Below are 23,200 nucleotides of genomic sequence, written 5' to 3'. Positions count from 1 at the left end.
AAAAGGGGCGGGAGAGCCGAGATTATCCCGAACGTCCCTAATGCAGCGTTTCTTGGCTGTTCCGGGGAATCTGGCGTCTCCGTGGAGGGAGGAAGGGGGGTGGCGAGCGGGGTGCTGGGATGCTCTGGCCACGCCGTTTTTGGGGATCTCGGGTGCTGGGACACGACGCCGTGAGCTCCGGAGGTTCCTCCTGTGCGAGGAGCTGCAGTCCCGATCGGGGCCGGTTGTGCCAGCGCTGGGTGGGCAGCGCCGGGCACGGCGATGGCTCCTCTGGGCTGACGCTTCCCTCCATCGGCAGGGAGGTGGTGGCACCTCGGAGCTGGCACTGCGGAGATGCCAGATTGGCACCCAGGCACAGCCTCTGCCCCCAGCCCGGGTGTCCAGCACCATCCCGCTTATGCCTGTGTCTCCATCCTGGGCTGTGCTGCTTCCTCCCGCGCCGTTTCATAGCCCATTTTATTGGCAAATTTTATTTTCCTTGCTCTCCATACAGAGAAACTGAGGCCAGAGGCAAAGCCCCGGGCCCGCAGTTGAGGATGGGGCCACCTCTGGATGCAACAGCGGTTTATTTGGGAGCTGAGGAAGAGGAGGAGGGTTTGCCCCAGCCCCCAGCGGCTTCTCGACCCACTCACGTGGAGACAGAACATGCACTGGGAGGCTGGTGGGACAGCGGCGCAGCGCTGCTCGCCTCACCTGACGCTGTCACGGGAGCGTGGAGATGGCTGAGACAGCGCAGTCGGGAGGGATTAACATCACCCGGCTGGTGGGAGCCGCCGGGAAGGCTCCCGCAGGCTGGCCTGGCTCCGGCTGGGAAGAGCAGGCACCCACTCAACTTGAAAAACTGCCTGGGAGAGACGGGCCCCCTCCCCTCCCCTCCCCTTCCCTTCCCCGCCGCGGAGCCCCGCGGCTGCAGCCGGCCCCGGGGAGGAGAGCCCGGGGCGCTGGGCGGCTCTGGAGCACGGATCGCTCCCGCCCTTCCTCAGCCACCGCCGGCTCCTTTTGCTGCTTCTCAGCAGCTTTTTAAAGCAGAGAAGAAAAAAAAAGAAAAAGGCTTGAAAAGCACTTTGAAAAGCAGGGCAGGGAGAAGCGCCCGAGTTCCCGGCAGCCCCATCCCCTCCTCCTGCTGCCAGCTCCTGCCAGCTTTGTCTTGCCGACGCTGCCGAGCCAGCGGGGAGCTCTCCCTGAGTGCTGGGGATCACTGTCCGGGCACCCCGGGGTGCCAGAACAAAGCACTGTCCCCACAACCCCCCAGATCCCTCCAGCCCCAGCGCTGGCTGCTGCCAGAAACCTCCCCAGAGACCCCCAGGCACAGCCGGGGGTTCAGCCCCTTCCCCACAGCGTTCACCGGGGCGGAGCAGTTACCCAGAGGATCCCGGCTGGATGCTGGATGCTCTGCCCGCCCCCACCTTGGCCAGGTGGGCACCGGGACGAGCTGGGTGCCGTGGGCAGGTTCTCCGTGCAGCCTCTCACCTTTCCCAGCTGGAACCTTCTCCTGGCCAGCAGTGCCAGGGAATGAGCACCCCCACCCCGCTGCCCCCCAGGAAATCATCACCTGGATGGGCTGCAGCCTCTCCCACCTGCCTTTCCAGCCTGGAACTGGATCGTATTCAAGTTCCCTTCCAACCCAAACCATTCCGTGATTCCATGATCGCACCTGGAGCGTGGCTGCTGCAGGAAGCCCCTGCCCTGGCACGGGGACCCCTCCGGGTGCCCCCAGCGTGGACAGACCCGGGCCGTGCTCTCCGCCGCTCTCCTCTCCTGCCACCCCCGGCGCGGAGCAGCTCCGGGGCTCTGAGGATGCGCCGAGCCCCGTCTGGCCCCCGGCGTGGCAGGAGGGGCTGTCCTGTCCCCAAGGCAAGGGAAAGGTGGGGACATGACACACTTGGCTCTGTCCCAGGAGCTGGCAGGGAACCGGAGATATCTGGAGGACAGGGAGAGCCCAGGCTGCGGGGCTGCTCCTAAAATACATAAATTCAAACAAATCGCGGATTTCAGCCCAGCTTTATCGATCACAACCCTCATTTTTGGCACACCAGCATCTCCCCATCACACCTGGAGCAGGGAGCAGCTCCTGCTCCAACGCTGCCCCATCCTCCCACCGACATCTGGGGGTGCCTCATCTCCCTGTGCCCCCCTTTGTCTCTCCCAGCCCTGACAGCGAGCGCTGCTCTGCCCCTGGGAAAACCTCGAGCCAGGGAGCAGCGCTTGGGAGAAACGTCAAGGCCGATTTGGTCCTCGGGGAGTGATTGGTGCTGACAGCTCACCCTGGCTGAGCGCAGCACAGAGCAGCCTGGAGAGGAGGGGGAACGGGGACGGGAACGGGAATGGATATGGGAATGGGGATGGGAACGGCAGTGAGAATGGGAGTGGGAATGGGAATGGGCAGTCCTCACCTGCCTGGAGAGGGATGATGGTGAGGGAATTTGGGAATTTGCTGGTTGAAAGTGGAGGTGGGAGAGAAATGGCTCAGTGTCTTCCCCGGCGAGCCCGGCTGGTTCCACTCCTTCTGTTCCATGGGGAAACTGAGGCAGCACAGCCGAGCAAGAGCCCTCCCCATCCCTGCTGTGCCCAAAACGAGCCCTGTGCCCTGCACAGCGTCCCTGGGAGCAGGGACACCACCCTCTGCCGTGCTGGGATGTGGGATGTCCCCAGTGAGATGTGGGATCTCCCCAGTGAGATGTGGGATCTCCCCGCTTCTTCAGGCGCCGCATCCTTCAGCTGTGGGAAACCATGGGCTCCCAGGGCTCCTCCACGGGCTCCCAGGGCTCCTCCACGGGCTCCCAAGGCTCCTCCAAGGGCTCCCAGGGCTCCTCCAAGGGCTCCCAGGGCTGCTCCCACCTTTGCCATCGGCGCTGCCGTGGGGCTCCGGCCGCAGCGTCACCTCCCGGCACGGCGCCAGTGCCAAACCTGCCGCAGGTGTGGCCGCAGCCTCCGGCTCCTCCTGGCAGCCAGGGACAGGCTGGGTCAGGCCAGGTGAGCAGGGCCTGGGCTCTGCTTTGTCCCAGTGCTGGGGAGCACGCACAAATCCTTCATGGATGCGATCCAGAGCCTGCAGCCCCGCTCCCAGGACGGGAGACGTGTCTGGGGAGCTGCTCACAGGAGTGCCCAGCCCTCAGCCAGGGATCAGCCCCGATACCAGCAGCGTGTCTGGCACAGGGAATGTCCCTTGCACAGCTGGCATCCCTTGCACAAGGAGCATTCCTCACACTGGGAACTCCCCCGTGCTGCTCAACTCCCCAGACCTGCTCTGCCCACATCTCCAGCCATTCTGTCCCAGCCCCCGTGGGAGGAAAGTCCCTCTTGCACAAGCCAGGACGCCTGGGGCTGGAGTTGGGCTGCACATGAGGAGCAGGGTTTGTCCATCTATCCCCTCTCACTGTCCCCAAGAGTGGGGTGTGAGAGCTCCCCAGGAGGGGACGGCACCCCTGGGTGCCGCCCTGCCCAAGTAGGTCAGAGGAGTCACCCACCAGCAATGCCAGCTGCTCTGGGGACACTGTGAGGGGACAGAGGGTGGCTGTGGCTCAGCAGCAAGGTCACCACTGCAGCCCAGCCCTGAGCAGCTGAACTGGGTGAGCAGTCCCCAAATGCAGCAGCTGCAGAACGCTCCCCTGGCAGCCCCGTGCCTGGGGTGTGGCTTCCAGGGGCTCTGCAGACCCCACAGCCCTGGCAGCCCCTGGCACAGACCTGCTGAGCCCTCCCCACCCCCAGCCCCCGCTGGTGACAGGTGATGAAACCTCAACACATCACCTGGATTTTCCTGCCAGGCCTGAAGGGCAGAGCAGGAGAGGGCAGCTGTGAACCAGCCCAGCAGACACCCCCAGTGCCAGGGCTGCTGCAGTGGGGTGCCCTGTCCCATCTCCCCATTCCCCAGACCCCACTGGGATGGGAACACGCAGGACACGGCCACCACAGCTCCCTGCACCCCTCTGGGCTCCATCCAGCACCGCTCACACCCCTGCCCAGCTCCTTCCCTGGAGCTGCCATGAGCCCAGAGGGGCAGCAGGACACACGGACACATGGCACTGGCCCTTTTCTGGCAGAGCAAGGGGACAGAGAGGGGACACACTTGTCCTCAGGCTGTTTATTGGCATCTCCCCGGGCTCAGGCCGGTGCCACGGCCCTGCCAGGCTGCTGCTGCCTCACCCACAGGCACTGCAGGGGCTGTGCTGTGCAGACCCCCAAAATAGCCACGGACGCCCCCAGCATCAACACCCCCAAACACCCGCGGGCCTCTGCACAGAGCCCCAGTAAAAACACCCAAACCACCAGAAATGCCAAGGGGAGGCTCCAATTGCTTCATCCGAGTCCTCACCAGAGCCCCTGAGGTGCAGAATTGGGGGGTTGAGCACCACGTGCACCTGCTGGGCTCTCTGGGGTTCCAGTCCTGGGCTCTCCTGGGGGGCTGTGCTGGGCCAGGCACACAGGAGGGGAGCAGTGAATTGTGCCCCGGGATCCTTCCCCCTTCTCCCAAAGGCTGTGGGGGTCCCGAGTGGGGGGTTCAATCCAGAGGTGCTGAGATCAGCAGGGCTCCTCTCGCCCTCTGCAGCTGGGGGTCTCTGTGTCCCCACGTCCTGGGGGAGCCACGAGTGGAGGGGCCGGGGTTTGGCACGGCAGGAGCCCCTCACCCAGCCCCCAGCACCCACTGGAGTCCAGCAGCAGCTCCAGGGCAGCCCTGACGGGTGCCAAGGGCGATGGTGGTGCACCCCAAACCCCTGAGGAGTCTGTGACACTTCGGCCAAGGAGGGGACCCGCGTTTGCTCCCAGCATCCAGCTCTGGTGCTGCCAGGAAAGCAGAAATCCCCTGGAATGGGGCTGCTCCCCTTCCTCCTCCTCCTCCTGCTTTTTCCTTTTCTCTTGATTTCTTGGGGCTTTTTTTTTTTTTTTTTTTTTTTTTTTAAATTTTCCCCCCTTTTCCTGTTGTGTTTTCTTGTTGGTTTTTTTTTTCCTTCTGTTGCAATATCAAACGAAAGAGGAAAAGCCAGCGATGGGAGCTCTGGAGCCGGGGGCCAGGCTGCTGGGCGGGCGGTACAGGGTCCCGGGCTGGCTGCTGGGGGCGTTGCCGGGGGTCTGGGGGGTGGGAGTCCTGCTGGCTTTGGGGCGGAACAGGCTGCCCTGCTGCGTGGAGGTGCTGTTGGAGAGGGGAGTGTGGTCGGGCTCGCCCGAATCGCTCTCGGTGTAGCTGTACGCCTGTGCCCGGGAGATGCCCTTCTGCTGCCGCCGCCACGAGTTGTAGTAGGTGGGGTCGCTGATGTAGTGGTTGACAAAGGAATGCGCCTTCTGGTGCCCGGGGTCCACCTCGTACTCGCTGTCACTGCCCTGAAAAACGGGATGGGGGCATGTGGTGAGGTGGGGACATCACCCGACAGCCCCAAAATTCAACAGGGTCGGGCTCTGCTCCCAGAAATGCGATGAGAGGGAACGGCCCCGAGCTGTACCAGGGGAGTTGGGGACATCGGGAGGAATTTCCACACGGAAAGGGAGGCCGGGCAGTGGATTTGGAGAGCCCATCCCTGGAGGTGTCCTGGACTCAGGGCTCTGGGCTGGGGACAAGGTGGGGATGGAGCACAGCTTGCACTCGGTGATCTCAGAGCTCTTTTCCAGCCTAAACCATTCCGTGATTTCCAGCGCTCTCCCTTCCCAGTGCTCTTTTGGGAATGCTGGCGAGCGCATCCCCAAGGTATTTAAAGGCTGGGACGGCTGCAGCATCACTGGGGGGTTTCTGCCTCTTGCTAAAACAAAACAAAACCTCATACAAAAGGTTCCTGAGCGCTGCCGAGGCCGCGATGCCCCCGGGCTGGCGCGGAGGGTGTTTTTGGGCTCTGCCGGTAATTGGATTCAGCTTCTCCGGCGGCGCACAAAGGGCCCATTGAGGGCGGTGGGAACTGCCCCGCGCCAGCGCCAGCTCCCGCAGCTCTTCACAGCTCCTCAAAAGCCACTCGAGCCCCGCTCGGGCAGCAGCGAGAGGAGCCGGCATCTGCCAGGGGAACAGCCGGTGCGGGCAGCGACGGGGGGGCACCGTGGGCACGGTCCCCTCCTGCTCGGGGACAGCCCCAGGGAGCCACAGGAGCTTTCCCTGGGTGTCAGCCCCTCTGGGTCCATCCTGGGGGTGATGATCTCTGGGGCTGCTCGCTGCTGCCCGGCCACAGGACAAGACAAAGGTGGCATTTTGTGGAGTTGGCAGAGCCGCGGATGTTGCCACCGGCGACCGGGCAGCGGGACAGCCCCGAGCCCCGTGGCCGGTCCCCAGCAGCCCTGGGAGCCCCCTGTGGTGTCACATCCCAGCACACGGGCCGGGGGCTGTGCCAGCCTCGCCCCGGCCGCAGGGATGCTGCAGCAGCGGCAGCGCGGATCCCAAAAGCGCAGCAGGACCCGCCTGGTGGCGAGCAGAGGAACGGGCTGATGCTCAGGCAGGGCTCCCAGCACCCTCCAACCCCACCCCGGGGCTCACCTGGGAGTCGGAGACCTCGGAGGGTTTCTCGGTCAGGCTGCTGCTCTCGGCGGGGATCAGGTCGTTGTACTTGGTCACGTCCTCGTCCGAGTAGTGCAGGCTGCCGGGGCTGGGCCGGGGTGGGGACCTGGGGGGGTGCTCAGCGTGTGTCCCCTCTGCTCGGGGCTGGGCCGCTTGGGGATGACCCCAGCGATCCACAGGAACACCCCCCAGCCGTGCCACCCCCGTCCCAAGACCCCTGACCACTGTCAGGGACTTTCAGAACCACCCCCACGGGATCCAAGCCCTCCCCACCCCATGACGGAGAAGGCTCTCCCTGCCCGGGGAGGGGGCTGTGCCAGGGGGTCCCTACCGGGTGTAGATGCCGTTCTTCCTGCAGAAGGAATTCTTGACGGAGAGGCGGCGGTTGTTGAGCTCCAGGGCGGGGAAGCTGCCCTCATCCAGGCTCACCATCTCCCCGTGGCTCAGGGCGGCCGCCTTGGAGCTGTTCCCTGCGGGATGGGATGCTCAGCCTCCCCCAGCCCCTCCCCGGGCTGCACAGGGGGCTGGGGGTGTCCCCAGGGTGGGACTGTGCTGGTTCCAGAGCCACCACAGCCTGGGGACAGCCAGGAGGTGCCAGCCGTGCCCAGCCCCCTGCCCTGCTGTGCCCCCAGCTCCCCACTCCGGGCTGTTTGCTTAACGAGGAGCTCTGGATTTTCCCCACAATTTGAGCCCTTGACAGAGCTAAGAAAACAGAGCCGTGTTTGGCTAATCCCGGTGACCTCTGCGAGCCCCCGGGGCTGCCCTGCCCCCGCAGCTGTCTGTGGGACAAACCCTTTATTTCATCTGGAGCTCTCCCTGCTCTCCAGGGAGCCACAGCATCGTTACGGGGTGGCACTGGGGTCTGGAGGATTGCTCCCAAGGCGGGCAGGAAGGGAGACCCCAAAGGCAGGAGAGACCCCCAGGAGGCTCCCACGGGAGCAGGAGGGTCCTGTCACCTCCCACCACACTCCCCCACTCACCTGAGTCTGATTTCTTGGAGTATTTCTTGCTCTGCCCGCGGATGATGAGCACGAAGACGAGGAGGAGGATGAAGATGAGCCCCACCAGGGCAATGACCACCAGGAACCACCACTCCTCGTAGAACGGGTTGGTTTTCTGGGCTGGGGCACAGCAGGGAGGATCAGAGGGGGACAGGGACAGGGGACAAGCAGTCTGAGGTCACTTGGGGAGCTTTGTGAGGCCTGGATCCACAGGAAAGGCAGAGGGCTGGGGGGGATTCAAAGGGGATGCTGGCAGTGGGATTTGGGACTCTGCAGGAGCCAGGAGTGGGGTTCAGTGATGGCCACAGAGCAGCACCAGGACCCTCCCTCTGGCACAGGGGGCCAGAATCCCCCAGGAACACACCTGACACGGAGGGGGAAGGGGTGCTGGGGGTCCCGTAGCCGTAGTCGTTCACAGCAATGACACGGAAGTCGTAGCTGACCCCCTGCTTGAGGATGTCCATGCTGAAGGTGTAGGAGGTCACCTCCTTGGGGATGTCTTTGATGAGGATGTCCCAGAGCCCCTCATCTGGAAGAGACAACAGGGCTGGGAGGGGAGGGCTGGCTCTGCAGGACACCCCAAGCTGAGGGGGGATGTCCCTCCAGGTGCTGCCCTTTCCATCAGCGTTTTCCTCATGGATCAGCACAAGGAGAGCCCCCCAGACCCTGGGTCCTAACGCCCCACCAGGTGAGCACCCCCTGGCTCAGTCTCCCCGTGTGCTGTGGGGATGGAGAGCAGCTGTGGTACCTGAGGGCCGCGCCTCGATGACGTATCTGGTGATGGGCCCCTGCCCGGGGTCCCCACTGGACCAGTGGATGGTGATGGCCGAGCCATAGCGGGAGATGAAGGGCTCTCCTGGGGGCCCGGGGGCACCTGGGGAGCAGAGCACAGCTGGAGGCCACAAACCAGCACAGGGGACACAAACCAAGGCACAGGGAGCACAAACCAGGCACAGGGGGCACAAACCAGGCACAGGGGGCACAAACCAGGCACAGGGAGCACAAACCAGCACAGGGAGCACAAACCAGGCACAGGGGGCACAAACCAGGCACAGGGAGCACAAACCAGCACAGGGGGCACAAACCAGCACAGGGAGCACAAACCAGGCACAGGGGACACAAAACAGCACAGGGGGCACAAACCAGGCACTGGGGACACAAACCAGGCACAGGGGACACAAAACAGCACAGGGAGCACAAACCAGGCACAGGGAGCACAAACCAGGCACAAGGGAGATAAACCAGCACAGGGAGGCCACAAACCAGGCACAGGGAGCACAAACCAGGCACAGGGGCGCACAAACCAGGCACAGGGAGCACAAACCAGGCACAGGGAGCACAAACCAGCACAAGGAGCACAAACCAGGCACAGGGAGCACAAACCAGGCACAGGGAGCACAAACCAGGCACTGGGAGCACAAACCAGGCACAGGGAGCACAAACCAGGCACAGGGGGCACAAACCAGGCACAGGGGGCACAAACCAGGCACTGGGGGCACAAACCAGCACAGAGCCGTGCCAGCCCCCAGCCCCTCTCCTCCCTCACCCCGTGTGTCCCCCACTGTAAGGATCAATCCGAAGTTTCCCTGATCTCGCTCTGGACCTGAGTTCTGGCCTGGCTGAGGTGGATGCTTGCCCAGGAGTGTTTGTAGCTGTGCCTAGTGCTCGCCCAGCACTGTCTGTAGCTGTGCTGGTGCTGCCATGGCACGAGCAGGACACTGCTTACAGCGCCTGTTCCAGCACCTGTAACCTGGAGCAATGATCTCCACATACAACAGTCCATAAATCTCCCACCTTTTGGCCAGAGGCCACTCACTTTGGAAAAGGACTATAAAAAGTGACTTTCCTAAAGAGACTCTGAGATCTCTTCCTCCCTCATGGATTGAAGACACATCTATCATCAGACGACCACGAGGATGTTTCCCGTCTGTGGTAGCTACATCCCATCCTTTCTCTCCCCCTTTTATTTCATTTCCTTTACCTCCTTCTCTCTCTCTCTACTGCAAAACTGAATTGTTACACACAATAAACTGCATTGCTGCTTTCTGCTGAACAAAACCTGAGTCTCTTGCTTTGTGTCTTTTGCACCCTGGGGTGGAACGAACCGCCCCGACTCCCGCTGGGGTTGGGCGGATCGTGACACCCACGAGTCCCCCGCACCTTCCCCGGGCCCCGTGGTGATGTTGGCCTCAACGTCCGGCCCGTAGGCGAAGGTTTTGGCCCGGATTCGGAAGCGGTAGGTGACGCCCTCGGCCAGGTCCTTGACCTTCATCCACAGCGGGCTGCTCCCCTTCACGTCCACCGTCACGATCTTGCTGACGCCTGCGGGGACAGAGGCTGAGCCGGGTCCCGCCGGGCGCCCCCCGCTGCCCCCGGCCCTGCCCTCACCATCCACGGGCGTGCAGGGCTCGTAGACCAGCCTGTAGCCCTCCAGGACACCGTTGGGCAGCGCCGGCGGCTCCCAGGACACGTTGACCGAGGTGGTGGTCAGCTCGCTGAAGCGGATGGAGCCAGGAGCGCTGGGGGCTGCGAGGGGACAGGGGGCAGGGCCAGCTCAGCGCTGCAGGGGACACCCCCAGCGTGAGCCACACCTCTCCTGCCTCTGCTCTAATGCTGATCATCATCTCACAGCCCCCGGCCCCATCCCTGCTGCAGAAAAGATTCCATGAGGGGGGAATGAGTTTCCTGCTCCTGGTCCCTCCTGCCAACACCTTCATCCTCCTCAGGCTCAGCTTAAACATTAAACATTAAATATTCCTGGTCTCTGTTCCCAACACCTTCATCCTCCTCAAGCCTCAGCTTAAACATCCCTGGTCTCTCCTCCCCACACCTTCATCCTCCTCAGGCTCAGCTTAAACATTAAACATTAAGATTTCTGGTCTCTCTTCCCAACACCTTCATCCTCCTCAAGCCTCAGCTTAAACATCCCTGGTATCTCCTCTCAACACCTCCTCAGGCTCACCTTGAACACCCATCTCCGTGTGCCCCTACCCCACAAACCCGCTGGGCTGAGCCCAGGGATGTTCTGCTCGGGATCGCAGGATGAGGATGAACCCCTGGAGCTGGAGACCCCCCCCGCGGAGCCCGGGCGGGCAGGAGGCTGCCGGGGGAGCCGTGCCACGGGCCCCACCTGCCTGCTGTGTCCGTGCCTTCACGGGGGCGCTGCGGGGCCCGTCCCCGGCGGCGTTGAAGGCGGCCACGCTGACCCAGTAGGAGGTGTAGCCCGTCAGGTTCTTCAGCTTCACCCCGGTCTCGGGCAGGAAAAGGGTCCTGACCCGCGCGCTCTCGTTCTGCCGCCGCTCCTCCCAGAAGTGGATCTGCGGGGCGAGGCACGGATCCAACCCGGCTCCACTTCCCTGAGCGCTTGGCTGTGCTCACAGCGTCCCTGGCCGGGCTCCTGAGCCCCCTGTCCCAACCTGGCGGCTCCCGGGGCATCCCGACACACCCCGACACATCCCAGCTGCATCCCGGGGCACCTTGGTACATCCCGACGTGTCCCAGCTCTATCCCGGCGCCTCCCGGCTGCATCCCGGGGCATCCCGACACATCCCAGCCCCATTCCGGTGCATCCCGACACACCCCGACACATCCCAGCTCCATCCCGACGCATCCCAGCTCCATTCCGGCGCCTCCCGGCTGTATTCCGACACTTCCCAGTACATCCCAGCTCTATCCCGGTGCATCTCGACACATCCCGGCTCTATCCCGGTGTCTCTGAGCTGCCTCCCGACACATCCCAGCTCTGTCCCGGTGCATCTCGACACATCCCGGCTCTATCCCGGTGCATCTCAGCTCTATCCCGGTACATCCCGACGCATCCCGGCTCTATCCCGGTGCATCCCGGCTCTATCTCGACACATCCCAGTTCTATTCCGGTGTCTCTGAGCTGCCTCCCGGTACATCCCGGCTCTATCCCGGTGCATCCCGGCCGCATTCCAGGGCCGACGGCGCCATCTGCTGCTCCGCCGCCGCTCGGCACCGGGACACCCGACAGGGACACCCGGCATCTCCTCGGGACCCCAGCACGTTCCCAGAACCCCGAAAGCACGCACAGCACCCCCAGTGCCACCCGCCCTGTGCCACCCGGGGATTCAGCACCTCCCCAGAGCCCCCCGTGTCCCCGAGCGGGTGCCAGCGGGTACCTTGTAGCCCTGAATGTCCCCGTTCTGGCTCTCGACGGGGGGCGGCTCCCAGGTGACATCCAGCTGGGTGGCCGTGGCCGCCTGCACAGCCACGTTCTGGGGCGCTGCGGTGGGCACTGCGCCGAGGGAGGGGACAGGGTCACTGCACTGCCTTGTCTGGGCCATGGGGGGGTCCAGGACCGCCGAGCCCCCCTCCTGCAGCCCCCAACCAGTGCCAGGACTCACCTGCTTCCCCCACAAACACCTCCTGGGGCGGGCTGGGGGGTCCCTCGCCCACGGCGTTGTAGACGCTCATCCGGATCTCGTAGCGCCGGTGCTTGCTCAGGTCTGGGGGACAGAGGGGGAGTGGGACCCTGCCCGTGATGGGACAGCCCCGCCACCCCCGGGGCACCAGGCAGAGCCCCCCGTGTTGGGGAAGAAGGGGTGACCCCAAGGAACAGCTGGAGGGGACAGGCAGAGGGGTTCCAGCTCGTCCTGCCGTGCAGGGACACGCAGGGGTGGCAGTGGGGGACACACAGAGGGAGGTGGGGGACACGGGGGTGGTCACTTACTGTCCAGCTCGTACTGGGTGAGGGACACCTCGCTGAGGTTGTGCACGGCATAGACGGCTGGGCAGAAAGCAGAGGGGGTTAGGGCAGGGCTCCTCCTCTGAGCCCCCACTCCAGCACAGCCCCCACGGCTCCCCTGAAATGGCCCTGGCACCCCCAACGGGGCTGCCGAGAAGCTCTTCCATCCTCCAGCCCCATCCCCTGAGGGGCACGGGCTGGGTTTGTGCATTGGGGTCTCCACAGAAAATAGGAGCAGATGCTGTCTTGGGCTCTGCCCTTGTCACTCGTGTCCCTGCTGCCCCCAGAGTGAATGTGACCCCTGCAGGGACTGAAGACATCTGGACACACAGCGGGATGTCACACAGTCCGTGTTAGACACCCAGATTTGTGAGCACCTCAGCTACAGGGACACCGTGGGACAGAGCCAGTGACAACACAAAGGTGTCAAGGACCACACCCCTGGTGGCACAAGGGAACTGGGGACAGCTCCAGGGGCCATGGCCTGACCCTGGTACCCGGGAGATGCTGCACTGCTCAGTCACCCCAGCCCTGTCCCAGGGCAGTGGCACTCACGGGTGAGCTCGGCCCAGCCGGCGCCGGGGTGGCCGAGGCCGCGCAGGGCGAAGCCCCGCAGGCTGTCGTACACCAGCTCCCGGTAGCGCAGCCGGAACCCCAGCAGGATCCCGTTGATCTTGTCCTCAGCCGGCGGCTGCAAGGCGAGGGAGGGAGGCAGTGAGGGCAGTCAGAGGCTGCTCCGACCCAGGGCTCCCTGGCACCCTCAGGTGCCACCCGGGACGCCTCGGTGCCACCTCCCAGGGCAGGGCAGAGGGGACGGTACCTGCCAGCGGATGAGCACCGACGTGGTGGTGTGGGGGGTGATGGAGAGGATGGTGGGAGCCTCCTCGGGGGCTGTGGGGGAGAAAAGCCGGGTGAGGCTCCGGAGATGCCCAGGGCAAAGCAGGAATTCCCTCGGGCACGGCGGTCCCGCTGTCCCCGCCCCAGGAGGTGCTGACCCGCCTGCAGGGTGGTGAGCGACTCCGACTCCTCGCTGTACTCGCTGTCCCCGATGTCGTTGGTCGCCTTCACACGGAACTTGTAGGAGGTGAAGGGTTTCAGCCTGCAGGGAGCGGAGCAGGATGGGGATGGGGCAGTCAGCCCCGAGCCACCCTCCCTCCCAGCGGGCCATGGCCGGGTAAACTGAGGCACGGGGAACCACCCGAAGCATCATCACCACCCTCACCTGTCCACCACGAAGGCGGTGGCGTTGTGGCTGACGGGGGCGGAGTGCAGAGCCCAGTCCCCGTCGGGCAGCTGGCGGCTCTGCACGGTGTAGTAGCGCACGGGGGACAGCCCGTCGCTGCCCGGCTCCCAGGACAGCAGCACGCTCCGCGCCCGCACCTCCTCCTGCTGCGCCAGCGGCTTCCCGGGGGGCTGCGGCCGGGCTGGGGGAGGCGAGGGGCTGGCAGCACCGCGGGGGCACCGCCAGCCCCCCGCCCCGGCCGCGCCCCCCGCGCTTACCTCTCTTCTCGGTGGTGACCACCAGCGCTTCGGCCGCCTCGCCCCAGCCCTTGCGGGTCTGCGCGGTGACACGGAACAGGTAGGTGGCCTCGGGCTGCAGGCCGGTGGCCGTGAACTGCCGGGCGCTGGCTTCCAGCACCTCCACGGCGGCCGCGGTCACGGCCGAGGTGTTGAGGCGGTGGCTGACCTGGTAGGCTGCGGGGAGGGAGCGGGGTGTGGGGCTGGGGAGGGGACACCAGCCCGGTGCCAGCCCCTCCATCCCAACCTGGGCACCGGGCAGCTCATACCCAGCAGGGAACTGTGAGGTTCCGACTTTTTAACCTATTAGAATTTTAGTTTTTTAGCACACTAGGTTACGTATACATTACGCATATGACTTATCTTGTTTTATCTAAAAAAGGTAAGCAATATTCTTATTACAGCTTTATTATGTTTAAGTTTTGTCTACAGCTGTGGGCTTGGAGCCTCTTGCAGAAGGTATCAGTTTGTTTCAACGTTTACTAGAACTTAAGCTACTACTGTGAAATTTAGACTTTTTACTCCCTAAAAACACTACAGCTCTTACTAAAACTTACTGACTTCTAGTTTACATGTAAGTGGCTTCATATACTCTAATCTATTAAGCCCTGAGGGCTCTGAGATGCTCAGGGGATCCCATGGAGCTGGTCCCTGCCTCCCCACGCCAATCCCTGCTCGCACAGGAGCTCTGCAGAGCACCCCAGCCCGGGATGCTCCCCACCTACCCAGGATGACGCCGTTGGGTGCTGCTGGTGGCTGCCAGATGAGCCGCACCAGGGTGGTTCTCACTTCAGGAAAGAGGAGCCCCACGGGCGGCCCAGGCACTGCAGGGAGAGAGATTGGAGTCAGTGGAAATCTGGGAAAAGTGCCAGACCCCATCCCCAGGGAATGGGAACCCTAAGTGTCCTGCTCAGGGGGAGAGGGGCCACCCCAGAGAACAGGGCTAGGATGGGAGCCCCAGGTGCTGTCACCCACCGTCATCCAGTGTCCTCTCGAGGACAGGCGGCCGGCTGGGGACTCCATCGCCGATCCTGGTGAAGGCCAGCACCCGGATCTCGTACAGGGTGTACTTGGCCAGCCCGCTGAGCTGGGCACTGCGGGAGGCGTTGCCCTCTGCCAGCCAGAACTGGGCACGCGCCTCCGAGCCCTTCTCCTTGTACAGCACCTGCAGCACAGCCCGTGTGACACAGCGGGGCCAGGCTGGCGCTGAGGGGCACCAGCTGGTGGTGCTGGCACAGCCGGGGACCCCAGAGCCCGCAGGGTGAATCCCCCGGGGGAAGCTGCTCTGCCACGGGCAGGGCACGGGCACGAGCTCACCTTGTAGCCCAGGATGAGCCCGTTGCAGTCAGCCTCGGGAATGTCACCCCATCGGACCAGCAGGCTGCTGGAGGAGCTGGCCACTGCTGACACATTGCTGGGGCCGGAGGAGGGGACTGCAGGGGGGCAACAGAGAGGGTCAGTGGCCAGATTGGCCCAGGTGGGTGCCCAGTGCCCAGGTGGGCAGCAATACCTGACTCCCGGGTGCGTCCCAGCACCGAGGGGCTCCAGGGCCCAGAGCCGATGGCGTTGAAGGCCTGGACCTGCACCCGGTACTCCGTCCACTCCTCCAGGTCCTCGATGGTGAACTCCCGCTCCTCGCGGTCACGGACCACGCGCAGCGCCGGCTGCCCCCGCCCGTCCGCCCGCGCGTACCGGATCCTGTACCCCACCGAGTCGGGGCTCCCGTTGTACTCCTGCTCCAGCAGCGGCTGCCAGGGACAGGCACTGTCACCCTGGCGTCCCACAGCCCCCTCAGCCCAGCAGGCACGGACCCACAGCCTCTGCTCACCATCCAGCGCAGCCACAGGCTGGTCTCGCTGGCCGTCCTCAGGGTGACATTGGCAGGGGCCATGTCTGGGGGGGCTTGGAGGGTCTGGATCCTCCGGGAGGGCAGGCTGGGGGGGCTGGTGCCCACGATGTTCACCTGCCTCATGCGGAAACTGAGAGAGGAGAGGGGGGTCACAGCGGGGGACAAGAGGGCTCCAGTCCCCTGGGGAGGACAATGAAGGGGGACACGGTGGGGGACAAGAAGACTCCAGTCCCCTGGGGAGGACACGGTGGGGGACAAGAGGGCTCCAGTCCCCTGGGGAGGACACGGTGGGGGACAAGAGGGCTCTGCTCCCCCAGGGGTGGCACCGCCCTGGCACTCACCTGTAGTAGGTGTAGGGTTTCAGGTTGGGCACCTCCATGGAGCGGGTGTCGGGCTCGTTGGCCAGCTGGTGCACGAGCCCCCACGGCCCAGCCTCACCGTTCTGGCCCACCTGCGGGGTGGCAGTGGGGTGAGGGGGGTGAGCTGCCCCCAGACATCCTCTGCCCCCCATTCCCGAGCCACCCTGTACCTGTGCCTCCACCTGCCAGCGGGAGATGGAGGTTTTGCCATCGTAACCCGGGCGGAACTGGATGGTGACGGAGCGGGGGCCGATGTTGGAGATGCCCAGGTTGGTGGGGGCACCGGGGAGCTCTGTGGGGACAGGGCAGGGTGGGTGGCACCGGCTGCTTGCCCCCAGCACAGCCCTCCAGCACCCCAACAGCACTGTGCTCACCTGGGGGGACCCCTGAGGAGATGGTGGAGGAGGAGAGCTGTCCCTGCCCCTTGGAGGTCATGGCGGCCACCTCGATGGTGTAGGTGGTGAGCGCGGTGAGGCCGGTGACACGGTACTCCAGGGTGACGTTGGGCAGGTAGTGAGTCACCCGCGTGTTGGTGCGGTTGTACTCCTCCCAGGAGATCCTGTACCCTGGAATGCAGCCCTGTGTCACCCCTGTGCCGCCCCTGTGTCACCCCTGCACCCCGTGGTGCAGGGACAGGTGGGAGATGCTGCAGGGTGGGAATGGGACAGGAAAATGGAGATGCTGCAGGGTGGGAATGGGATAGGAAAATGGAGATGCTGCAGGGTGGGAAGAGGACACGAGTGATGCTGTGGGGTGGGAATGGGACAGGAAAATGGAGATGCTGTGGGGTGGGAATGGGACACAGGAGATGCTGTGGGGTGGCAATGGCACACAGGGGAGATGCTGCAGAGTGAGAATGGGACAGGAGAAGGGGGAGGGACTGTAGGGTGGGAAAGGAAGCCATGACAGAGCCAGTACCTGTCAGGATCCCGTTCTTCTCCAGCGGCTCCTGCCAGCTGACCTTCAGGGACGTATCCAGGATGTCACTGAAGCTGAGGTGCCCCACGGGGCCAGGCACTGCCCAAAAACACCCAAACTCAGCACCCGCACACAGGATCCCTGGGCTCCCCCCGGGCGGGCAGGGTCGGGACCTCCCCGTACCGTCCTCGTGGGTGCGCACCAGCTGCGGGGGGCTGCGCGGGCCGTCCCCGGGCGTGGTGAAGCACAGCACCGAGGTGAAGTACTCGGCGAACTTGCGCAGCCCCGCCACGTAGCCCACGTGCACGCTGTCCTGGAAGTTGGGCCGCACCGTCACCACCGTGGGCTCGTCCTCGTGCTCCGGCTCCCACGCGATCAGCTGAGGGAAAAGGGAATGCAATGTCATTTGCTGAAATTCTCATGATATTTATGAGGTATTTCTATTTTCCACCAAGTTTTAGTAGCGATTTTTTATTATTATTACGGGTGGGGGTTTTCTTGTGCTTTTGTTTCCATTTCAAAGCTGTAAACTCATACAGGTTTTTTTCTCCCAAGCTGATCATTTTTCCAATTTCTGGGAACCTTAGAGAAATAAATCTAAAAATGCAAAAGAGCTAATGAGGAGTGCAAGACAAAAAATTATTTTCCTGTTAAATCCCAGCAGAATCTGATGTGATTGCTGAAACAACAATTGCAGGACTCCGAACATCAAAGGCAGCAACAGCTGAGGGTGAGCCCTGACTTTTTTTCTCTTTATTTGATGGTTTACATGTTTAGATATCCATCTCAGGCCTCCTCTTATTAATTCAGCGTTGATTAACGATCAATTAACAGCGCAGGGAGCACCAATGCCAGCGCTGTTTATGGAGCTGTGACATCCATCGATAACAGCGCGGGATCCCCCCTTGCCCCCATCCAGGAGGGATGGCTGGGCATTTAATTGCTATTGTGCAAGATAGCCTCTAGCAACTTCATTAAACACTAATTAGGCCCTAAAAAACACTAATCAAAAATACTAAGTGGCATTTAATAAGAATGTTAAATATCCCGCTCACGCTGGTTATCTCATCCAGCGGCAATTAAATTGCCGAACTTCTTTCGATTGGATTAAGACACAAGTTTAATGTTTTAATTCAATTTCATTAACGTAAATTTGAATTAATTGCAATTCGGAATTAATTACGGAGCATGGGAGACTCCGAGCCCATGCAAGTGTTAAATAACAGTAAATATTATTTTAACAGTTGGGAGAGATCCAATTAAAATCCGGGATTTCGGCGAGGAGGAGCCAAGACAGTTTGTGAAGTTTTTGCCACAAGCTGTTCAGTTTTTGGGAGTCACCCTCACCTTGTAGCCCTGGTTGATGCCGTTGATGAACTGGGGGCTGGGGGGGTTCCAGGTGAAGCGGATGGTGGTGGAGTTGGTGGCCTCAGCCTGCACGTTCCCTGGAGGCACCGTGGGCACTGCCAGGATGAAGGGACAGCTCACAGCGACAGCTCCACGAGGTCCCCTCCACCAGCTGGGTCCAAACCCTGCTTCATCCCTGCCCAGCACATCCCAATATCCCCCAGAACCTCCACACCCACCCTCCTGCTCTGGGGCTGCCCCTGCCCACCCCTGCCTGTCCCCGCCTACCTCCCTGCAGGGTCCACTCTGTCACCTTCATGCTGTAGACCCCCAGGCCGGCGCTGTTGTAGGCGGCCACCTCGATCTCGTAGTTGGTCCAGATGATGAGATCCTCCAGGAGGAGGTTGTTCACCTCGGCGTTGGTGATGTTCTTGAACTGGTAGCCCACGGGCAGCCCTGCCAGGCAGTACCTGGGGACCAGGAGCCATCAGAGCTGCCACTGTCCCCACCAACAGCAGGTTTGGGAGCCTGGGGCACCCCTGCCGGCACCCACCGGATGATGTAGCCCTTGAGGACGCCGTTCTGGTGGCTCTCGGGGGGCGGCTGCCACTGGATCATGATGGACTGGTTGGTGCGGCCGCTGGCGATGACGTTCTGGGGGGGCGCAGAGGGCGGCTCCTCGGGCAGGGACACCCTGCAGGGACAGGGCAGGGTGAGCACCCGGGGTCAGCAGCCCCCCCAGGGCCCCCGGCCGGGACTGACCTCTCCGTGTCCTTGCTGAACTGCCCCCTGCCCACGTCGTTCACGGCACACAGGCGGAACTGGTAGGAGCGGGCGGGGACCAAGCCCCGCACTGTCACCGATGTCACCTCGGGGTCCACGCTGGCCAGCAGCACGGTCCAGGGCGCGTCTGGGGGAAGAGAGGACAGCAGGGTAGGGACCTGACCTGCACCACACTGGGGTCCCCTGCCCGGCTGATGAGTCCCCAGACTCGCCACAGCATCCCCTGCACCAGGGTGACACTGGGAGGAGTCCCCGGCGGTGCCAGGGGGGTGGGAGCAGCCCCTTACTGTTCTCGGAGACCTCCACGACGTAGCGGAGCAGGGGGCTGTTGCCATCGAAGGGCTTGGCCCAGGTCAGGTTGATGGCCCGCTTCTCCTGCGGGCTCAGGGCGGCCACGGGGCTCTCGGGGGCGTGGGGGAGCTGCCTGGACAGGGGGGTTAGGGAGGGAAGGGAGGGAGGAGGGGGCGCAGCCCCAGGCGGGGGGATGGGGCGGGTCTCACCGGACACGGAGGTGGGCGCTGCGCGAGTCGTTGCCCCCGGCCGAGATCACCTTGCAGGTGTAGGTGCCGATGTCACCCGACCATGTCTGGGAGATGTGCAGGGTGCCCTGCTCGTCCAGGCGCACCCGGGGGCCGCTCTCGGGGCCCAGCGGCGCCCCGTCCTTCTCCCAGACGTACCTGTGCCAGGGGGAGCCAGGTGTGCCGGTGCCCCACAGCTCCCCAGTGAGCAGAGAGGACCAGGGTCACAAGGCACCAGGTGGCACTGCAGGACCGCCAGCGCGAGGCTGGGGAGGAGGACCCTCATCTCTCTCCCCAGGACAGCGACGACAGCAGCCAGGTCGGCAGCCCGGGGGTGCCTGGGCTCCCCAAACCCCTCACTCACCTGACGTCCACGCTGGGGTCATGGGTGACCCCGCAGCTCATCACAGCCTTGGTGCCCTTGATGACGCTCTGGTCCTGTGGCGGGTCCGTGATCCGTGTCCGTGCTGCGAGGGGACACACAGGGAAGCACGGGCACTGCGGGGGTGGCGCCGGCAGGGACAGCCCCCGTTTGCACCCACAAAACGCAGCGCCCATCCCAGAGAGCTCCACCCCAGGTCCCTCCCTCCCGGCTGCGGGTGACACGGACCCGCAGGGTCCCTTACCCCAGACCACCAGGTCCGCAGAGGCCTCGTCCACGCCGCGGGAGTTGGTGGCCAGGCAGGTGTAGGTGCCGGCGTCGGGCAGGTGCGCAGGGCTCACCAGGAGACTGCCCGACTCCAGCAGGGTGAACCGCGGCAGCTGCACCGAGCCGCTGGCCAGGACCCGCTCCCCTGGGGACAGCAGAGCCCCGTCAGTGCCACGGCCACCGCTGCGGTGGCCACCGAGCCCCACGGCAAGGCTCAGGGGACAGGCTTGTCCCCAGCCCTTACCTTTCTGCCAGGTGATGGCCGGGCGCGGCGCCCCCGAGGTCTCGCAGTTGAGGATCACGGCCATGCCATCGATCACCGTGCTGTCCTGGGGACCCCGCGTGATGTTGGGGGCGATGCCTGCGGGGCACAGAGGTGCACAGCCCCCCCTGAATTCCCTCCCTGCGCCCAGCCTGACCCAGAGGAGTTTCCACCCAACCCAGCCAGGGCTGAGGGGGGCTGGCACCTACTGGTCACGGCCAGGTACGTGGTGGTCTGCACCTCGCCGGCCGCGTTGCGGGCGAAGCACTGGAACATCCCGGTGTCGTCAGGGAGCAGCCCGCTGATCTGCAGGCTGCCGTCCTCCAGCAGCTGGAAACGCGACAGCTTCTCCAGGGGCAGGAGGGCAGCGTCCTTGTACCAGGCCATCTCGGGAGGGGGGACACCTGCATGGCACAGCCGCGTCAGGCACGGGGTGCTGGCGGCACGGGGAGGGCGCTGGGGAGCAGCTCACCCTTGGCTTGGCAGGGGATGGCCACCACCTTCTCCATCTCGGCCGTGATGTGTCTCTCCGGCTCCCTGACGAACTGCGGGGGCTCTGCCGAGGGAACCGGGAAATAGGAACGGGGACAGAGCCTTTCCCCAGGGCCCTTGGGGCGGCCAGTGCCCCTCCTGTCACCTGCCACCCCAGCCCCAGTGCTGAGCCCTCATCAGCTCATGGCACGTGTGGTCTGGGCTGCTCGTGGGCAGGAGCTCACCCAGCACAGACAGGGGCTCATCCAGCACGGAAAGGGAGTGCCCAGGGCAGGAGCTCACCCAGCACGGACAGGGGCTCACCCAGCACGGACAGGATTGCACCCAGCACGGACAGGAGCTCACCCAGCACGGACAGGAGCTCACCCAGCACGGACAGGGAGTGCCCAGGGCAGGAGCTCACCCAGCACGGACAGGTAGGCGCCGGCAGTCACGGCAGGGACGCTGCTGCTGCGCAGCACAGCCTCGCACTCGTAGAAGCCGCTGTCGCTCAGAGTGGGGTGCAGGATGGTCAGCCGGCGGCTGTAGTCGCTGATCCCGCTGGACACGGGTGTCCCGTCCTTCTTCCAGATGATGTGCAGCTTGATCAGTGGCCTGGGGGGGCCAGAGGCGTGTCAAGAGCTTCCCTGGAGGATCCCACCTCCCTCCACCCCGCAGGGCTCAGGTGGGAAGGATCCCACAGGTTCCAGGAGTGTGCTGGGAACAGATTTAAGGGCATCCAGCCCCGAGGCTGGGCAATGCCAACAGGGAGATTCCCCACCCCAGGGCTCACCTGGCGTTGGCCACACACTCCATGGTCACCTCCGAGGTGCCGGCCACCACGCTGGTGTTCCTGGGTGGGACAATGATGGTGGGTGCGATGGGATCAGCTGGGCCACCCACGTCTGGGGAGAAGGAGGCCAGAGGGACAATCATGAGCACCCCCTGCCCAGAGAGGGCACCCAAATCCCTCATGGCTTGGAGGAGACAAAGGTGACAGGGACCTGATGCCACCCTGGTGACATCAGGGTGCCTTCCCTAAGCTGTGTGCTCCCATGGGAGCCCTGGCACGCCTGGTGGCAGCAGGGAGGAGGGAGCAGGGAGTCCATAAAGCAAAATGATGGCAACAATAAAAAACCCTCATGTAGGCGCTGTAAAAACGCGATGGGCTCGAAAGCTGCTGATAGAGCTGAATCCATAAACAGGGGCTCCGGGATGTTTATGGCGCTCCAGGACGCCGAGGGACGGGAAAACAGATTAATGGGGACAGGAGACAGGCAGGCACAGACGGGGATAACCTGTCCTAACCCCGCGGAGCAGCAGGAGCGGGGGTGGGGGAGAGTGTGACAGGGCTGATGGCACTGCAGGGCGTGTCCCATGGGACGGGCTGGGGGACCCTTGGAAGTCATGGAGGGCTCAAAGGAGCTGGAGGGATGAAGCCACAGCGGTGGACACCAAGCAGGGGCTACTCCAGAGCGCCAGGAGCTGGCAGGGGGACAGGGGAGAGTGTCCATGGGGACACCCATCCCACAGCCCACCCCGGATGCAGGAGCAGCAGCTCTGCCTGTGACAGCGCCTGCAGCACAGCCACGAGCACCTAAATAAATTCTGAGGCAGCCGAACTGTTAAGTCAGCAGAAGCCACAGCCTTGGAAGAGATTTACTGCAAATTAAACTTGGGGGAGAGGCAGGGGATGGGGGGAGGGGGCCAGTGCCCCCCCACACTCACTGGCCACGGTCAGGGTGATGGGCTGGCTCGTCTTGTTGTCCCCGTTCTTGTCATTCACCGCCTGCACGTAGTAACGCCCCGCGTCCGGCGCCACCGTGGACAGGATGACCAGGGTGTTCTCCAGCGTGATGGCTCTGGGGCAGCAGAGGGAGAGTGAACCCACCGAGCTGGGACCCTCCAGCACCCACATGGGACCCCCAACCTCACCCCAGCATGGGGGCACCAAGCCCTGCACCCCTCAGTCCAAGCAGAGCCCACGGGACAGATTTCTAGGATTTCTCCTATTTTTTTTTTTCATTTTTTTTACTTAATGGAACAATCTAATCTGCTGGAAACATAAAATGCTGTGGGGAATATGGTTTTTTTTTACCATTAAATATGAGATAAAGAAGTTTTATCTCCTCAATCCCGCTTTGCAAATCGAAAGGAGACCAGTTCAATTCCTGCATAATGGGGGTTACAAATTCAATTCCTGCAGGCTGTGGCTGCCAGGGCTCCGGCAGCACCGGGATCTGCCACAGCTCCGTGGGGACACCTGGCACACGTGTGTGCGCCGTGCTTGGCTCTATCCCACCCTCTGCCCCGCCTTGTTTTCATTTTTTGGTTCAGAAATCCCTTTC

The 23,200-nt window shown here is 63.4% G+C and overlaps 1 protein-coding gene across 1 annotated transcript in view; it reads right to left on the bottom strand.

Moving 5' to 3' along the window:
• Nucleotides 1–4,074: 4,074 nt before the first annotated feature.
• Nucleotides 4,075–23,200, bottom strand: part of SDK2 (sidekick cell adhesion molecule 2) — a 46,923-nt gene continuing 27,797 nt past the window's right edge. Inside the window, exons 5-45 of the mRNA XM_056506190.1 lie at nt 22,581–22,714; nt 21,646–21,757; nt 21,277–21,467; nt 20,854–20,937; nt 20,591–20,785; nt 20,364–20,480; nt 20,097–20,264; nt 19,835–19,937; nt 19,453–19,629; nt 19,240–19,376; nt 18,932–19,079; nt 18,723–18,863; nt 18,458–18,639; nt 18,170–18,285; nt 17,006–17,201; nt 16,823–16,921; nt 16,279–16,470; nt 16,075–16,196; nt 15,887–15,996; nt 15,525–15,675; nt 15,207–15,444; nt 15,014–15,129; nt 14,672–14,861; nt 14,422–14,520; nt 13,679–13,873; nt 13,401–13,602; nt 13,174–13,277; nt 12,999–13,069; nt 12,734–12,869; nt 12,164–12,220; nt 11,838–11,939; nt 11,613–11,728; nt 10,601–10,787; nt 9,859–9,996; nt 9,631–9,792; nt 8,219–8,344; nt 7,835–7,999; nt 7,450–7,590; nt 6,801–6,939; nt 6,449–6,575; nt 4,075–5,316 (exon numbers count right to left, since the gene is read on the bottom strand). Of these exons, the coding sequence (XP_056362165.1) occupies nt 4,960–5,316; nt 6,449–6,575; nt 6,801–6,939; nt 7,450–7,590; nt 7,835–7,999; nt 8,219–8,344; nt 9,631–9,792; nt 9,859–9,996; nt 10,601–10,787; nt 11,613–11,728; nt 11,838–11,939; nt 12,164–12,220; nt 12,734–12,869; nt 12,999–13,069; nt 13,174–13,277; nt 13,401–13,602; nt 13,679–13,873; nt 14,422–14,520; nt 14,672–14,861; nt 15,014–15,129; nt 15,207–15,444; nt 15,525–15,675; nt 15,887–15,996; nt 16,075–16,196; nt 16,279–16,470; nt 16,823–16,921; nt 17,006–17,201; nt 18,170–18,285; nt 18,458–18,639; nt 18,723–18,863; nt 18,932–19,079; nt 19,240–19,376; nt 19,453–19,629; nt 19,835–19,937; nt 20,097–20,264; nt 20,364–20,480; nt 20,591–20,785; nt 20,854–20,937; nt 21,277–21,467; nt 21,646–21,757; nt 22,581–22,714 (6,043 nt within the window). The 3' untranslated portion in view covers nt 4,075–4,959. The remainder of the gene's footprint in view (nt 5,317–6,448; nt 6,576–6,800; nt 6,940–7,449; nt 7,591–7,834; nt 8,000–8,218; nt 8,345–9,630; nt 9,793–9,858; nt 9,997–10,600; nt 10,788–11,612; nt 11,729–11,837; nt 11,940–12,163; nt 12,221–12,733; nt 12,870–12,998; nt 13,070–13,173; nt 13,278–13,400; nt 13,603–13,678; nt 13,874–14,421; nt 14,521–14,671; nt 14,862–15,013; nt 15,130–15,206; nt 15,445–15,524; nt 15,676–15,886; nt 15,997–16,074; nt 16,197–16,278; nt 16,471–16,822; nt 16,922–17,005; nt 17,202–18,169; nt 18,286–18,457; nt 18,640–18,722; nt 18,864–18,931; nt 19,080–19,239; nt 19,377–19,452; nt 19,630–19,834; nt 19,938–20,096; nt 20,265–20,363; nt 20,481–20,590; nt 20,786–20,853; nt 20,938–21,276; nt 21,468–21,645; nt 21,758–22,580; nt 22,715–23,200) is intronic.

The sequence above is a fragment of the Oenanthe melanoleuca genome, chromosome 18, assembly GCF_029582105.1.
Source record: "Oenanthe melanoleuca isolate GR-GAL-2019-014 chromosome 18, OMel1.0, whole genome shotgun sequence".
NCBI lineage: Eukaryota > Metazoa > Chordata > Aves > Passeriformes > Muscicapidae > Oenanthe > Oenanthe melanoleuca.
Note: the sequence above shows the minus strand (reverse complement) of the source record. Positions and strands in the feature narration are given on the sequence as shown.